General features: G+C 34.2%; 1 protein-coding gene across 1 annotated transcript; it reads left to right on the forward strand.

The window, feature by feature from the left end:
- Positions 1-4,926: 4,926 nt before the first annotated feature.
- LOC143535654 (protein EARLY-RESPONSIVE TO DEHYDRATION 7, chloroplastic-like) lies at positions 4,927-17,842 on the forward strand. The gene is made up of 5 exons (XM_077029859.1): positions 4,927-5,122; positions 15,009-15,819; positions 16,376-16,542; positions 16,631-16,715; positions 17,653-17,842. Exons 1-5 carry the CDS (start codon positions 4,927-4,929, stop codon positions 17,813-17,815), a joined length of 1,422 nt encoding a protein of 473 aa, XP_076885974.1. The 3' UTR covers positions 17,816-17,842.
- The last annotated feature ends 328 nt before the right edge of the window (positions 17,843-18,170 follow it).

Raw genomic sequence — 18,170 nt, forward strand, 5'->3', positions numbered from 1 at the left:
ACTATGTCCACCTTCGATGTCACTATGTTTGATTTTTAATGATGTTTGCAGTCACAAAAGTTATAACTATCCCGCGAGAAAATAAATAATATCCCCATATTAATAAATTTAATATTTTTAATTATCTTTAACAATTTTAACTCTTATAATTACACACATCAACTTAATTTTCGTGTTATTAATTTATTTTTTACAGTCTAAGAAATATTAGAATTTAGAAATTAAACAAATCCAAGAGATATGAATTTAGAAATTAGACAAGTTAGTTAGTAAGGACGGTTGACATATCTCCTCGTAAAGGTTCACTCGGATATTGGTGGCGGTGGCAATTCCAATCAATATCAAAAAAAAAAGTCAAATCAATAAGATAAGTGTTGCCATGGTTAATTTAGTTGGCTCTTCTTTTTTTTTCTGTTCCGCTGAACGCTGTTGAGTAACGTCGGGGTACTACCATCATCCACATCGGAACTGTCAGACACGTTCCCTTACGATCCCGCTTTGCCCCTTCCGAGTGTTAACCTTCCACCGCTAATGCCCTTACCGCCCCTTCATGCCCCATAGTATGCAAAAGTGATGCCACATAGATGATATGAGTTTAACGCCCACAATGTTAAGCCTTATCAACCAAACAAAAGGAGTCTATGTTGTCCTTATATAAACATTGATATAAAGTGAATCACACATATGAAACAAAATATAAATAAATTGTCCCTAATTTTGTTGTGCTTTTTAACATACAAAATCAATACCACGTCAGCCAATCGTGTGAATTACAATATTTTAATTAAAAAAATCTTTATTACTTAAACAAGATGATATAACCATTTTAGGTAGGAAAATTGGTTTTAAATAATTCCAACTATCACCTATTGGTAAATAACAGACCCAACTTTTCACTTGGCGGGTGACGGTCCTATCTAAAGGGGTATTTGTTTTTAACGGGCCGCGACCAACGGATGTTAACCCCGTTAGTGATTTGCTGATGTGGACCTCCTTATCCGGCCGGAAACCTGCAACTCGCCTCCATTCTCCCTAATATCATCACACCGTCTCCCTCCTTCTTCAAAACACATCGAAAATTTGAAAATGAAGTACATTGCATCTTCTTCCATGGCCAATCCCTAGATACCAAACCCGATCTTATTTTCAAAAATCGAAATCAATGTTACACGATATACAAAATAAACATAGGGCTTTTGTTAAGGGGGTCAAAACGAGTCGAATGAAGTGTCAATTACCTCGAACGACGCACGATTTACGAGGGTGGACTTCGCCGGAGACAACAACGGCGACATATCGGTTAGGTTTTGTATGAGGGGAAAGATAGAGAGAGAGACGGTGTAACGATATTAGGGAGAATGGAGGTGAGTTGCAGGTTTCCGGCCGGAGAAGAAGGTCCACGTCAGCAAATCACTAACGGGGTTAACATCCATTAGTCGTGGCCCATTAAAAACAAATACCCCTTTAGTTAGAACCGCCACCAGCCAAGTGCAAAATTGGGCATGTTATTTGCCAATAGGTGATAGTTGGGATTATTTAAAACCAATTTTTCTTTTAAGTAAACAAAATATCTTCTTCATTCAACAAAACTAAACAACCCATCTAAAACATTTTTAATGGGTTTTTTTGTGTGGTTACAGTTTCTTATCACACTTTTTATTTTTGTTTCAATTTGTATTTTATCTTTACCCCACAGATAATATCTCTTAATTATAGTAGAGATAACTACTATATCGCCCCGGCTAATATATTCTATCTAGTATTCATCAACGCTTGGAGTAGAAGGAAATAATATGCTTAATCTGGAGCCAAAAACGATGATAGTACATAGAAAACGTATGTTTTCGAAGAAAAAAACTTTTGACAGCCAGTGTTTGATTTGTGTTCCTTCAAGTTTTTTAAACTCGGGGTTTGCCTTTGATTCATTATTTGTTCATGTTTTAAAACTCAATTAGGAGTATCTTGTTATTCTAACCATAGCTTGTTATATGTATATGGTGAGAACCCAATGTACAAGGTTCATTCATGTATATGGCGATTTGAGTTTGGCATGGATCAAAGGCTATTGTGATACTTAGGTGTGGCAAATGGGTTGGGTTGGGTTGGGTCGAAACGGGTTAGGGTCGGAATGGGTCAAGTAAAAAAGGGTTGTTTTGGTTCGGGTCGGAACGGGTTAGGATCAAAAGGTTTGGGTCAGAACAGGTCCGGGTCGGAATGGGTCAAGGTCGGAACAGGTCAAAACGGGTTTCGGATCGTTTTTTTTTAAGAACGAGGTTCCCCTCCAAAAATATTCAAAAAAATTAATAAAAAAAATCATAACTCAAAATATAAATGAAAAACGAAAAATGTAAAAAAGCTAAAACGTTTCCTCCGTCGCCCTCGTTCTTAAAAAAAAAAAAAAAAAAAAAAAAAAAAAAAAAAAACCCTAGAAATGAACTGAAACCGAAAGTTAACGAAAACGAAGCATAAACCAAAACTGAACCGAATAAATTGATCAAAACGAAACTAAAAAACTGAAACCGAACAGAAATGAAACTGAAAAAAAGACCACAACGAAACAAAAAGGCCGAAAACGAATCCGAAACCGACCAAAAACAAGCAAAAGAAACCAAAACCCAACCCATCCAGTGCTCCGAAACCGACCAAAAAAGAAAAAAAGGAAACCGAAACCCAACCCATCCAGTGCGAAAACTTGTGTCGGCTCGAAACCTAAACCGATCTCGTTCCAATCCAAAACCCGTTTCAACCCGAGCTTTCCACTTTTCCTTAAGACACTAACCCACATCGACCCATTTCTTTAAATTTGTCGACCCATTTTGACCCGAAAATAAGAATGTGGAATTTTAAGTGACTCATTTTGACCCATCTTATTAAAATCTATGACCCAAACTAATCCATATGATTTTTAAAACAACCCAAATTGACCTATTTGAAAGAGTCTAGGTCAAGATTGCCACTCCTAGTGATACTTAGCCTGTTTTATATTTTGAAGACGTTCAAATATTGAAAACTTGAGAAGGGACACTTAATATTTCTTGAAGTTATAGATAATGTCCTTTTGCAACCAAGTCTTTTGGAGGTCATATATTCCTGTGTCGTTTTTGTATTTTTATAGTTTTCATCAAGTTCTCATTATCCGAAAACACGAGCTTTAAATCAGCCATTAAGCCGATAAGTTTTTGTTGGTATTAAGCAAGAACAAATAAGATAGGAAATCAAACAAGAGTAATTTTATAGTAAAAATGATGGGGCGATGGTGGCGTGTAAAATAAAAATATTAAATATATACTAAATGGTAACAAAAATGTTACGTAAATTGTTTAGGGATTTGTTAATACGATTTTAGTAGTCAAGCAGATTGATTTTTGCAAACTTTAATAAGAGATATCATATGTTAACTATTTAAAAGTTGAAAAATATATCATATGTGTACTAAATTACTAATTCAAAAAACTATCAATTTGTTAAAAGCCAATTAGCTAAATATATATTTATAACTTATATAAAACATTAAAAAAAAGTTTTAAGAAAGGACAATATAGCATGAATTAATTTGCAAGTGGTGCAACCTTGGTATCAGTAGTCTATTTGTTCATATGCTGACCATCAAGATTAGATAAGGATGAGTGAATTACAAACCACACCCGTCATTGCCGTCCATGCTCAAACACTCTATTTGAAAAAAGAATTAATTAGTTTGATACTTTAGATAACATTTAGAATTATAATATTTACAAATTCATAATATTATATTTACGTTTTTTAATTAATAAATACTATGAGTTAATTTTATAATAATCCCATTAAGCTACTTACAATAATACTATTTAATAAATTATCGAATACATACCTATAATTATTTTTTTGGAACGACACAACAAGATAATTAATAATATTGGAGTAATTGTTCTATCCATATTCAATAAAACAAGGTGTGCATGACACCGAATTAACTAAACCGTTATAACTGAACTTAATGAAAAACCGACGGGCCAATTTTTGACTTTATTTTTTAAATTGAAATTAGCGGGTTGCTTATGGTTATTTTTGTTTCCATTACCAACAAAACCAAACCGAGCCATGATTTAGTAAACCATTGGTAACCAACCTGACCTACTACCTTTAACTGATCCATAACCGAATATTTACATATAGTTTTACAAATGTGTAATGGTAATCAAAAGTTATTCAAGCCAAGACATCTAATAACAAATTATTAAGTGGTTAACAAATTTCAAGACCAAACCTTTAAAACCAATTGCATTGTTTTGGCTATTTTAGTCAAGCCTAACATTTCATGACCATTTCTAGTTCACAGTTAACCGACCCCATAATCGAATCGAATCAACTTGCAAAACTATTAACCATAACCAATGGTTATCATTCTCCGGTTAACCAATAGTTCGACTATGGTTACGGTTTTGGCTTAAACCGGCTCAAACAGACCCATATACATCCCTTATTTAAAAAATTTTATAGGCGACTAAATTTATTTAGTTTACTATGAAATAATAAATAAGATTCTTTTTAAGTATTGTCATACAATAAACTAGGATAGAGCCAGTGTGATACACGGGTGACAAAACAAAATAGAAGGATGTGAAACTATACCAATTAAGAAAAAGAGAAGGCTAACATCAATTTATCCTAGTTGAGTTGGTAAGCCACAGAGATTTTAAAAACAAGGTAGCGAGTTGGATTCCTACCAACAACATATTTTTCATTTTATTATTAATGAAGAGGAAATTGTAAAAATTGAAACGTGTACAATTGGCATCTAATGTAGAGTGTTTAATTAAATGACATATGAAAAATTATGTTGCTTTAATATATAGGTAGATTCGATATTATAAATGAATGCTTTGACTTGAATCAAGATTCAAGAGCACAAACACCGAATACTGGGCCGTGGACCGGGCTGACACCATGCAGAATGTCACGGGTGTGTCAAATAAAAGTCAACCTAACGACTTTCATAATGGAGCCAAGTTGACTATCCAACCGAACCCAGTTAAATACAGATGCTTTCAAATATTTGATAATTACAATTCTTTTTCTAAAACTACCACGAATAAAAGCCTGGTTAATCCAATAACAAAAGACAGTTCATATCCTGTTTCAGGTAACTCAAGCTCACCATGGCACCATCCGATAAATGGGTTAAGCGTATCATAAAAGTAGTTGCCTACATACTAAAACTTAAAAACATGAATTTTTTTTTCTTAATTAAAGCTCAAAACTTTGATCTTTTAATGCTTCCAAACACAAAAGTAACTTGTTTTGACACCAAAATTGAAGTTTTAGAACTTAACTAAAACTAAAAGCAATTTCTAATAATAACACATTTCACATGTTGGCCCACACTGCCACAAATAAACGCCGAAGATCGATAATTGGGAGGAATAACAAAGCTAGGATTGTATGATCAAAATATCATTACCAAAACAAACGGCTAAACTTACTAATCAATTCTTAATCAATTTACCAAACACCTCTTCCACTTTCTTTTCTTTCAAGAAAGGACCTTTTTAACTTTCTTATTGTTCCATTTCAAGATTAACTTCCAATATCACGAACCCTAGATCCATATGTGCTATTAAAAACCCATAACCATGATCCGATTTGGTACTGTAGTTAAAATTAAACTCCAAAGTGCATCATCATTAATAACTGCTCTGACTAACTGCTTTGTCCTCACAATTAAACCCTGGTTTTCTTTAAAATAACATGTTTAGAGATCACAAGTTCACATTCTGTTGACTTTTGGCAAGTTTTCCCGATTTGTATAGAGTCTCGTGTGTCGTTGGCAAGAAGAAGCGTGGTTGTCCCTTCGGTGTCATGTCTGTTTTGTGGAGATTACGAAGAATCGGCTAGAGCACTTGTTTATTTCGTGTTAGTTTACCTAGGCAATTTGGCAAGTTGTCTCCGATTGGTGTAAGGTTTCCGGGATATATGCCATTTTGTATTCAAGATGTGCTAGACATGTATAAATATGCTAAGTTTCCTTAGAAGAGGGCAAAAGTGTTCCATGCTATTAGTTTTGTCTCGTTGTGGTGTTTGTGAAAAATGAGTAATGCGTTGGTGTTCAATGGAAAACTGCCGAACAAGTTGAGGATGCTTTTGTTGTCTTGGAAGGATTGACGGAGCTTTAGAATATAAATGTCGGTTGTTTTGGTGGTTGTGATCGCTACTGTCTTTTGTCTTTACCAATTTTTTTGTTAGTCATTCAAAAGAAAAAAATAAACACATTCTGTTTAATTTGCTTCCAAATTATACGCATCTAATAACTGTTTTAGATGGTGAGTTTCATCACCAAAATGAAGTATTTATAGCATACCCTTCACTTAAATGCAGAATTACATCATTAATTTTGACTTTCTCCTATTTGTGAACTTTTATTAATTTTGAGAATTTTTCTATTATAATTGGTACTTAAACATAATTTCTCCATGTTCCAAGTTTACTTGTACGCTATTAAAGAGGCCATTTCATACCTACCGATCGATCAGCATGCTTTATAGCATTTAAAAAATCACTTTAGATTTTAACATGTTATTGTGATCCATCTCTTTCATCGTAACACATTCATCATAATATATCGTGACATCATCAAATCGAAACTTTTTATCTCGTTTTTTTTAACATGTGTTATCGTTATACTGCTTAATTCGAACAGGACAAAAGCTCCAAAGCAATATGAAGCAGTTCTCTCCAACGTTGATAAACACTTACCTTTTGAGCCACTTTACTTATTTTATTTCATTATTTCATGATTGTAACATTATTAAAGCAACAATTATAAATATCTTATGAGCATTTGTTGAGGAGTTGGGGCTAATGTATAGAGTAATTATTGATGTTGTTAAAAAGAAAAGCAAGCAACTACAAGTGGTACTTGTATCATGACAAGATACTGCTTGGCATTTGACAAATGAAAACAATGTTTTGTGATTCGTTACTTTATACTATTGTTATATCCGCTAAAATTGTTATGAGTCGGGCTGTGTGAAGGGGCGTCTTGCGACAAGTAAACAGTTAGTTGGCAGAAAGGGCTTTCACATTTTACACTCACTAGAGTTTGTTATGGTAGGGTGAGATGCGAATGGATTGCTTGGTGTAATACATGCTACTTGTCTTGTACTATTTGTGTAAGAGTCGAATAGGCATGTACTACATGGTACCCTTATACTACTTGCATATACGAATTGTATAGGACTATATGACTCGTATGACTCCACGAAATCGTCAGACCGGACACCTCTCCAGACTTGTCGATTAGGTAAAGCCTAAATGAGTCATTTAAACCTATACCACTCGTATAAGTGACAACAATATGATGTTTAGGTTTGGGGATGGTGTCAGCCTAACATATCTCTTTGATAAAATAGCGTTTGATCAACCGTTATCAGCATTCAAATTCGCACTAGAATGTAACGTAAAATAAATCTGATACAAATGTTTCAATACAAATTAATCTACTTAATGAATAATATGTTTAGCATGCCCTCAAATTATGATTCGGTTGTTCAATAAAACCTGAGGATTTGTACTTAACTACTTTTGAATGAAATCCATGAGTTTAAACCTCTAATTATAATCTGTTGATTAAATTAATCAACCGATTATGGCACGTAAATCACAATCATCAACGGATAAACATCAGTTGACAATTATCTGTTTATTATTTAGAAAACTAAATTCTATGAAACAAACCATGGATTATTATTATTATTGTTATGTGACATTTGAGCCAAAACGAAGTACACCTCAGCTCGTATTTACCGTTTAAGCAAATAAACGTCTTTTGTATAACAAACGAACGATTAACAGAACGGGTCGGGTTATGACCCAGATATCTCGGGGGGTCATCTATAAGTGATATACGATCTATACAAGCTAAAACATTAGAAATATGGCCTTAGTTTGATAGCAAACAAGTTAAACGAAAATATGCTCGTTTAACTACCCGCTATAGATGTAAACACGAAAGATAGTTACAAACCAAGCATTGTATCATCCGTTAAGCCGAAAAAGACTTACCAAACACTTATTTGAAATGTTTTAAGTGATCCGTGAAAATTTTTTTGATTTTTACAAACGTATAGTATGTTTTTATAATTTCACACAAAACTAGCCGAAAAACACTCGTTTTCGCGCTGTTTAACGCACCCGATAAGTTTTTTCGCGCCAAAAACCGAACCCGAACTAAATTTGGACCGGGCTTTTCGTGTTTGGTCTTGAGAAATCAGAAACTTGGGCCAAAATAGGCCCAAAGTGGGCCCATGATGGTCCGATCGCAGCAGCAGCCCCCCCCCCCTTTTAGTCTTTCACATTTAAACTAGATACAAGATATTTTCAACATTATTTCTTGAAAATTTTGGACATAAACTTCTTCTCCAGCCAAAAACTCAAGAAACCCTAAGGTAAACAACTTAAATAAGCTACTTTTACACTTGTTTAAACTTGTTTAATACCATAAAAACATGTCTTGGTTACTAAAAATCATTCCTAACCGTGTAAAAATCCTAAAAATGGTCCATAAACATGTTTTGATCATACACATGGTAAGGAACCTGTTTTGATAGTTTTTTTGGCCATAAACACGGATTAAAGGGTTGAAACGACGTTTTTACGGTTCAAAAGTTCGTTTTTGTGCACTAGCCGAAACCCTAACTTAAGGGCTGTTATGTTGATGAAATATTGCTTGGTTTGTGATATAGGACTTGTACCTAGCTTTCTTAGAAGCACAAGAACCTGAAAACTTGATTAAAAGGTCGGAAACGAGCCAAACTCGCTAAGGTAATGCCGAAACACTCGCTTACGGGCTATTTAGGTTAAGGTTGTGATGTGCATATTGTTAGGACTTGAAATTTTTCAGGGACATCAGGGACCATGTCAATGAGCCCCTGTTTAAATTTGGTAACTTTTAGACCATCCGAGAATATTTGGCGAATTTATTACCGAATTAGGACGTTTATTTGGGAAAAATAGCTAAAATACTTCAAAAATTATGAAAATTTTTTGGGAACTCAGATTTGATGTATTTTGATCACATATAAATTTTGGGATCATTTGGAGAAGTTTAAAGGTGTTTTGTTTATTTGGGTTTCGTGTGAATTTTTACAGCCGAATTTGGGCCGAAAAGAATATCGCACGAGCTTTTTACATTCTGGAATTGATACAGGTTGTTTTGGGACATGATTTGATTATTCAGGATTTTTGGAAATTCTTTGGGGTAAACGGACGATTTTCAGGCGAAATATAGCTGATAAAATGAATTTTATAAATTAATAAATCAGTAAATAAATTCCAGAAATATTTTTATAAAAATATACATATTTTAATTGATAAGTGGTTAAATTTTCATAATTTAATGTTTAACGGTTAATTAATTATGCTAATCTGAATATTAAACAAATTTAGTTTTTATAACAACCGGCAAGTTCGCGACTAGTGAACCTGCGGGAAAATCAAAACACCAAGAGTGATCAAAAATTATATTTTTGGACTAATTAAGTAAAAACGAACTTTTCTATGGAAAACCTGGACAATCCGGATGGATTGTGGGCGTTTCTTCTTAAATCAAACTGTATAAACGGAAACGGACCCCGTGGCTAATCCGGGACCCCAGTATGTGATCCTTCTTTTTAATTTAATCATTTTATTAACCAATACATTTACTCAAGCTTATTTTCCCATAAGTGTTTTCTGAACGCGTAAACGAGCAACTTGGCCCAGCTGGGAAATCGGGAGTCTGACCCAAGTTCGGTTTTAAGTATTAGACATTGAACAACATCACAACCTAAGCCTATTGCCACTTTCTGGGCGTTCCAGCTACACCCAGATTAGTTATACATCCCAGTTTAGTATTGAGATTATAATAATATTAAAATATTAATATTATTATAATATTGATTATAGGAACTACTGATAGCAGACCGAACAAACCACGAGCCGATGCAGTTCTGATTATCTACTAAACCGTGAGTTTCATGACCCCACTCTTTAAACAATTTTACGAACTTTTGGGGTGAAAAGCATGTTTGATTATATATACATACCTGAAACATGTATTGATGTGAATTATCTAAGTGCTAACACACGAAACTCCCCACGATCACAGTGATTAACTTCGAGCCGGTGGCTTGTAAATAGTACTATTGGTTTGACAAACCCAAACGGAGCCGGCACGGTTTGCCGAGACACCAAAACCGTTTGCACATGACCATAAATTTTATGAACCAGCTATGTAGTGTTAGACATAGCTACCGGGGCATGTTGTGGGCGGAAAGGGGCCACAGTGGTTGATTGAGCGTGGGAAATGGAGGCACGCAGCATGAACAGTCCAGGCTTCACTGTAGCTTAGCATAATTACATCACATACATCATTTACATACATACATACTTATTTCATGATTACAAGTGTTGACTTGTGAATACTCATTACTGATTTCTTGAAACTCGTGAAACTCACCAACTCTAGTAGTTGACCCGTTTTAAACTGCTTTTCAGGTGTACCTAAATCGGAGTAATTTGATGATCTGTTACTTACCTGAAGTGTGTGGTTGATGCTATGTGAATAGAGGTAAGGATGTTAGTAGTAAGAATGTATAGTTAATGAACTAGTTTTGTTTATATCACCTAGACTGGAAAACAACGATAGAACAAAGAAATGTAATATATTGTAAATTAGTTTGTAATGTTTCTTTATAAACAATGTGTTGATATCAGAGGTGTCTGTTACATTCCCGTTTTACGCTTCCGCATTGTGCTAGTCGGGGTGTGACATGTTATTATTATTATTATCATTTATTATTATTATTATTGGTCCGGAGTTGCAGCAGCAGTACCTTGGTTGAGTTTAGCAAACCTCAACCCAACTCGCATCGAACGCTTCAAAAACTTCTCTTCACGCATGCCTCCTCATGTTTATGCAATGTTTTGTGCGAGAATGTGTCCACACAATCCATAAAGCATCTCTCCACAAGCATGTTATATGTGACTGCAATAGTGATCATCGTCTATTAAGATACTGGTAGACATGTAAACGAACCAACTGAACATGAGCTGAGGATGTTCGTGTTTGTTAATTTAGCGAATGAGGTTTTCTTCTTCGTGTTCATTCGCTAGAAAAGTGAACATACTCAAACAAACGAACATAAATGAGTTTAAATGAACAAACATAAATAAATAATTACTTAAAAAAAAGGAAAAATTAGTTTGATACTTAAGATAACATTTAGAGTATAATATTTAAAAATTCATAATATTATATTTCTGTTTTCAAAGTAATAAATAATATGAGTTAATTTTATAATAATGCCATTAAGCTACTTACAATGATACTATTTAATAAATTAACGAATATTGGCCAGAATAATTTTTTTTTTTTTGCAACGACACAACAAGATAATATTATATTAAGAATAATGGAGTATTTGTTCTATCATATTCAATAAACTAAGGTGTGCATAACACTGAATTAACTAAACCGTTATGACTGAACCTAATGAAAAACATGTGGGCCAATTTTTGACTTTAATTTTAAACTGAAACTAGCGAGTCGTTTATTGTTATTTTTGTTTTCATTACTGATAAAACCAAACCGAGCCATGATTTAGTAAACAACGGGTAAGCAACCTGACCTGCTACCTTTAACTAATCCATAACCGAATATTTAGATATAGTTTTACAAATGTGTAATGGTAAATCAAAAGTTATTCAAGCTAAGACATCTAACAACAGCTTATTAAGTGTCAAGACCAAACCTTTAAAACCAATTGCATTGTTTTGGCTATTTAAGTCAAGCCTAACATTTCATGACCATTTCTAGTTCACAGTTAACAGACCCCATAATCGAACCGATCAACTTGCAAAATCTATTAACCATAACCGATGGTTATCATTCTCCGGTTAACCGATAGTTTGATTATGGTTACGTTTTTGGGCTTTAAGTGACTCAAACAGACCCATACATATCCCTTATTTAAAAAAAACTGTAGGTGCTAAATTTATTTAGTTCACTATAAAATAATAAATAAGAAGATTCCATTGCCATACAATAAATTCGATAATATAAATGAACTAGATTAAATTGTAATACCTACAAAATACTCAAAACAGATGTATTAAATGCAGTCAAATCAGCCTAAAATATTGTAAAGCAATACATTATGTATTGTAAAGCAATACATAATGAAAGACAAAACGAATATAACATAACGGGCAAAAACGAAATTTGGTTTGTTTATTAATACAATTAGGGGTGTTTATGGTTCGGTTTCAAACCGTGAAACCGTTCAAATCGGTTATCTGTTTGGTTTCACGGTCGGTTTTTTAAACTAACTTTTGGTCGATTGATTTCAATATTTTCAAACTGTAATGAACGATTTGGTTTACAGTTTATACCGAAAACCAATCGTCTAAAACCAGACCGGACAGTAAAAAATTATTATAATAAAATCCTAAGATATTTCATATAATACATGTCAGAATAGTTAAAAGTTAAAATTGCTTTGACTCTCTAAGCAAACTTAGGGTATGTTTGGTTGGAGGTAATGAAATAAAGGGGAATGGAATGGAAGAAGAAATGGAATGGCAAGGGAATAAAATTGATCATTCAATTCCTTTGTCTTGTTTGGTTTAACCTATGTGAATGAAATCAATTATTACTTTAAGTTGTTTGGTATTCTAAAAAATTGTATGATTGAAATAGAAAAATAATTTTTTTTACAAAAAAAAAAATCGCAATGGCGATGGTGGTGATGTTAGCTCCGACGACGAAAATGGTGGTGGCAGTGGCGACGGTGGAAGTGGGGGTGACAGTGGTCAAGCGGTGGTAGCATTGGTAGTGATGGCGATGGTAGGGTGGCGGTGATGGTCAGGCGGCGGCGGTGAAAGTGTTTTCGGTGGTTACAGCGACGATGGTGGCGACGGCGGTGGCGGTGGTGGTGGCGGAGGCGGTGGTGGTGGCGATGGTGGCGGTGATGGCGATGGTAGTGGTGGTTGTTGTTGTTAGGTGATGATGGTGTTGTTGAGAAAGTAGGGTAAAGGAGGAATGAAATGAAAAAAAAAAGAGGAGGGGTGGGAATGAATGGTTTTGATGGAATGGGATTTTACGTGTAATGTATGATTCCATTCAATTGAGCAACCAAACACCACCTTTTTCATTCCTACGTAATGAATCATTCCATTCCCCCTATCATTCATGTATACCAAACACTACCTTAGTTTCTCATTCTTCTTCTTTCTATTTTTGTTTTTAATTTGTAGTTTTCCAACATAGTAATCTCATATCCTCATATAGAATCCTTATAAATTATTTATGGTTACAGATTTTGTTTTATTTGATCATTGTTGAAATCACCTATGTTCCTTTTTAATTCCTTAAGTATAAATTATTTTGGGCATCTTGTATAAAAACCTAATAAGTTAAACCGTGAAACAAATCGAAACCAAACCATTACTAATGGTTTGATTTGGTTTGGTTTAAGAGTTCAACGGTTTGGTTTTAGTTTACAAAATTTAAAACCGTTCCTAACGGTTTAGTTATGGTTTAACTAAAAACCATAGAATCCGGACTGTAAACACCCTAGACACAACTACTACTTGTGTAACTAGTTTTTCGAATATCAAATAACTAGTTTTAGAGCCCGTGTCACACATGGGATAATTCAAATTATAAAATTACAAGTAAAACAAATAATTACCTAGTGTATATGAAAAAAAATGTATTACATCTATGCCTGTATCTATACTATGTGTACGTAAATTGATTTTTTTTATATCACAAAATGATTTATATAAATGAACTTAATAAAAGCAAAAACGTACCCGAGATCCTTCTTTCTATTAAAAAATTCATTCTCGGTGTCATATATGTATAATTGAAAGAATTTTGGTTATGAGCCAGTTTCGGAAATAAGACTTTTCATACGATAATAGTTATAACCAGTCAGCCTAAATACAAAAAGCGTTACATTTATTGATATATTTATGAACTTACCACCCATCAAAGGAAAGTAGAACATTAAATTGTAACGATGGATGTTCTTCAAAAACTATGTTTTTGTGAGCTATATCATGCAAAAGATTTTGATAAGTTTTCAGAGGGCTTATCGACTTTGTTATAATGACAACATAAAAAATAACATGTTAACCTATTCAATTTTGTGAATATTTTGTTTCATCTGAGCATAGTTTTGCATGACATGCTTCTCATACAACGTTCCGATCACTATTGAAGGAAAAACTAATGTTGACATAAATATTTCAAATTTGATAAAAGTTAGAAGCATTGATAGGTATGGGATGGCATGTCAAAAGTGTTCGCAATCTTTTCTTATATTTTAATAGTTGAAGGAAAAATAGTCAATTTGCCAAATCTCGAATCTTTTGATTATTTCAAAAGATGCCGTTAAAAATAAATTTGAAACCTGAATCATGTTTAAAATTTTAACTTTCATACTTTTGACATTTTAAAGTCAGCACGTTGAACCCATAACAAATTTGAAGATAAATCTATTTTGCACTCTCAAACTTTTAAAACTACTCAAAATTTTCATTTCTGACACGTAACAAATTTTGACCTAAATGTAGTTAACTCACCAAACAATTTATTTACCAACTTTTGATCCATAAAATCAAATTTAAGTTTCACAAAAAATCTGAAACAATTTTCATTGAGAAACATGATTTGTTGTTGATTTTTGGAATTTATCAAGTATTTTGAAATATAGTAAAATAATATGTTAATATATATATTTATAAAAATATATAGATATTATATAAGTATAATATAAAAGAAAAGAAAATAATTATTGATTTATTGTATATGTTAGGATATATTGGTTTTGAAAGAAAAAAAATTATAAAATTAATAAAAAATGACAAGTGTCTAGATCTTAATTGAGATTTCCTCCACGTACACACGGTTGTCTAAACATCAACCGCTACACGCTTCCTTGCAAGCCACGTGTCCCCAAATACTCGTCTTCTACGCTGTTAAGTTTCAATCCCATTAAATAAATATATCTTCAAAACCTGCAACAAATCACAACCCACAACCACCGCAAGTACAACAATGGCGTCTAATTCCATCTACCCATCCGTACAACCAAACGATCTGGCCGAAAAGCTGTTCCCGGAGACTGAACAACAACAACAAAGATCGATTCCCATCGAATCATCAGAGGAAATCGTAATTCAAATCCCCAACTCAATCGTTCACTTAATCGACAAGCAACAAAGCGTCCAATTAGCCTCCGGCCTCTTCGAAGTCACCCGTCTCCGCCAGTCCGGCAACGTCGTCACCGTCCTCGCCCGCATCGGTGACGACATCCAGTGGCCGTTAGCCAAAGACGAAGCCGCCGTTAAACTTGACGGAACCCATTACTTCTTCACGCTCCGTGTTCCGCCAGAGTCCTCTAACGGCGTCGTATCGGAAGAGGATAATATTATTAATTACGGGTTAACTATCAGTAACGACGTCGTGTTGGGGGAAGAATTGGATAGGGTTTTGGATAAGTACAGTGCGTTTTCGGTGAGGGAAGCCGGGGTGGTGGCGGCGGCGGTGGACGGTGGGTCGCCGGAGGACAAGGCGGCGGCGTATTGGACGACGTTGGCGCCAAATGTGGAGGATTATAGCGGGTCGGTGGCACGGATGATTGCGGCGGGGTCGGGGCAGTTGATCAAAGGGATATTTTGGTGTGGGGATGTGACGGTTGAGCGGCTGAAATGGGGAAATGAGTTTTTGAAGACGAGGATGAAGTCGGGACAAAAGTCGGAAATTAGTCCTCAGGCTTTGAGGAGAATGGAAAGGTATATTGATTTAACGCGCTCTACCTCTTACCGATTTAGAAATAATTTAAAGGTTTTCAAATACTTAAAAAGAGCTTATCAAATAATAGAAAATAAACTATATATTTCTTTAAAATATAAGCATAATCTAAAAAATAAAAGCTAAGCCAAACACCCCCTTGATGACTTTTATTTATACTCTGTTTATATTGTGCAACACCGAGAGAGAAATAAAACATTATATTGGTAGTAACGTATATTTGTGAATTATAAAATGATATTTTATTTTGAGATACTATTTAATTATGTGTAGTGGTGAGTGGTGACTGGTAGTACATTAAGGTATTCTAAGTATTATATGTTACATATATTTAATTAACGTTTATATCTTACTAAAAATACCAAGTAAAATAAGAAAATCGGAAGGAGGTATAAGTTTAAATACTGAGTTGACTTTTTTGACTATTAATAGTCAACCATACAACTTATAAACCTCATTGCTACTTGTATTCACAATGATGTTTAGATTACCATAATACAAAATTGGAAATTTGATGCCTTGATTTTATGTTGTAAGAGTGAAGAAAATGACCAAAATGTCAGAAAGTGTTGCAACCGGGTTGCTTTCGGGAGTTGTGAAGGTATCAGGATTCTTCACAAGCGCGATTGTGAACTCTGTTCCCGGAAAGAAGTTTTTTAACCTTCTACCAGGGGAGATCATTCTTGCTTCGTTAGATGGATTCAGTATGCTACTATTTCTCTAATCTTATACTTTATATGGGTCATTAATACGTGGTTTGAAATAATAAAAATGCTTTTTTTTTTTTTACAGACAAGGTATGCGATGCGGTTGAAGTAGCTGGGAGAAATGTTATGGCAACAACCTCTACTGTTACAACTGATCTTGTTACACATAAGTATTTTTGACCTGTTTATCTTAACTGTTGTTATTCGGGGTCTAGGACAGCAAGTCAACAACTGATAACAATTAAGACCGTTGTTAAACAGAGGCGGAGTTGCCTGTTTATCTTAATTGTTATTAGTCGCCACCAAAGGACTTGCCCTTATCTTAATTGCTATTGGTCGCTGTCAAGGACTTGCCCGTTTATCTAATTGCTATTAGGAGTCGCCATCTAAACATTGACTGGTAACAACTGAGATCTTTTAAGATGAATGATGGATAGGACTTGCCTGTTTATCTTGGTTGTTATTAGAATTAACTTGCCAGTTTATCTTGGTTGTTATTAGTCGCTGTCTAGACAATTAATGACAATAAAGGTTGCCGTTTTAGGCAACAGACTTGGTCGCTGTAAGAAAAGAGGTTATTATTGTTATTAGCTTTTGAAGTTAATGGGATTAGCTTTTGAAGCTAAGCAGTTAATGCGGAAAAATATCGGATATCGGCTATCGCAGTGAGATATCGGTATAATATCAATAATTTTAATATCATGTAAAATTCATATATATAGCAATTTAACACTAATAATTCAGTATAGTCTCTTACCATTAAGTCATTAACAAATTAACCTTTTGCAAGTTGCAAAACACTAATAATCGCAAAACACTAATAATCGTAGGAAGTAAGAATTGATTTAAGACTTAAAACAATAGTAAGAATTGATTTAAGACTTAAAACAATAACATTGAACACTAAAAGTTGATAATTAAGACTTAAAACACCGATATCGGGAATATCGATGATATATCGGTCAAATATTAGTCCAATATCGGTTAACATCGTTGATATTATCGGTACCGAATTATCGCCAAGGGACTGATAACCGATATATCAATTTGCGATATTTACTTCATAGTTTTGAAGTTAATGGGAATGTTGATGGTTGATAACTATAGGCACGGAGAAGAGGCGGCGAAGGTGACGAGCACGGGGATGGATGCTGCAGGGCATGCAATGGGGGCAGCATGGGCGGTTTTCAAGATACGTAAGGCTTTGAACCCGAAGAGTGTTGTGAAACCGTCGACTCTTGTGAAAGCTGCTGCTTCTAAATCTAAATGAAAATCCTAAATGAGTCGCAGTTGTTATGGATATGTGTTGTGCTATGTGTGTTGGGAAGTTCTACGTAATAGTTTTATCGATGGTAGTGAGGTTTATAGCATAAGATTATCAGACGGTTTATTTGTATTTTGTGTAGATGTTCTTTGTATGTCTCACTAGTTACACGAATATAAGTGGACGTGTTAGTCTATACTATATAAAATACTAGGTTATAGATATATGTGTTACACGGGGTAGGGTATGAAAAAGAATTTAATAATGCTTTGACTTGAATCAAGATTCAAGAGCACAAACACCGAATAGTGGGCCGTGATGCAGAATGTCATGGGAGTGTCAAAAAAAGTCAATACGACGA

This window comes from Bidens hawaiensis, unplaced genomic scaffold (genome assembly GCF_021521415.1).
Source record: "Bidens hawaiensis isolate Kalapana, Puna unplaced genomic scaffold, B.hawaiensis_p1.1 tig00010570_1, whole genome shotgun sequence".
NCBI classification, from domain to species: domain Eukaryota; kingdom Viridiplantae; phylum Streptophyta; class Magnoliopsida; order Asterales; family Asteraceae; genus Bidens; species Bidens hawaiensis.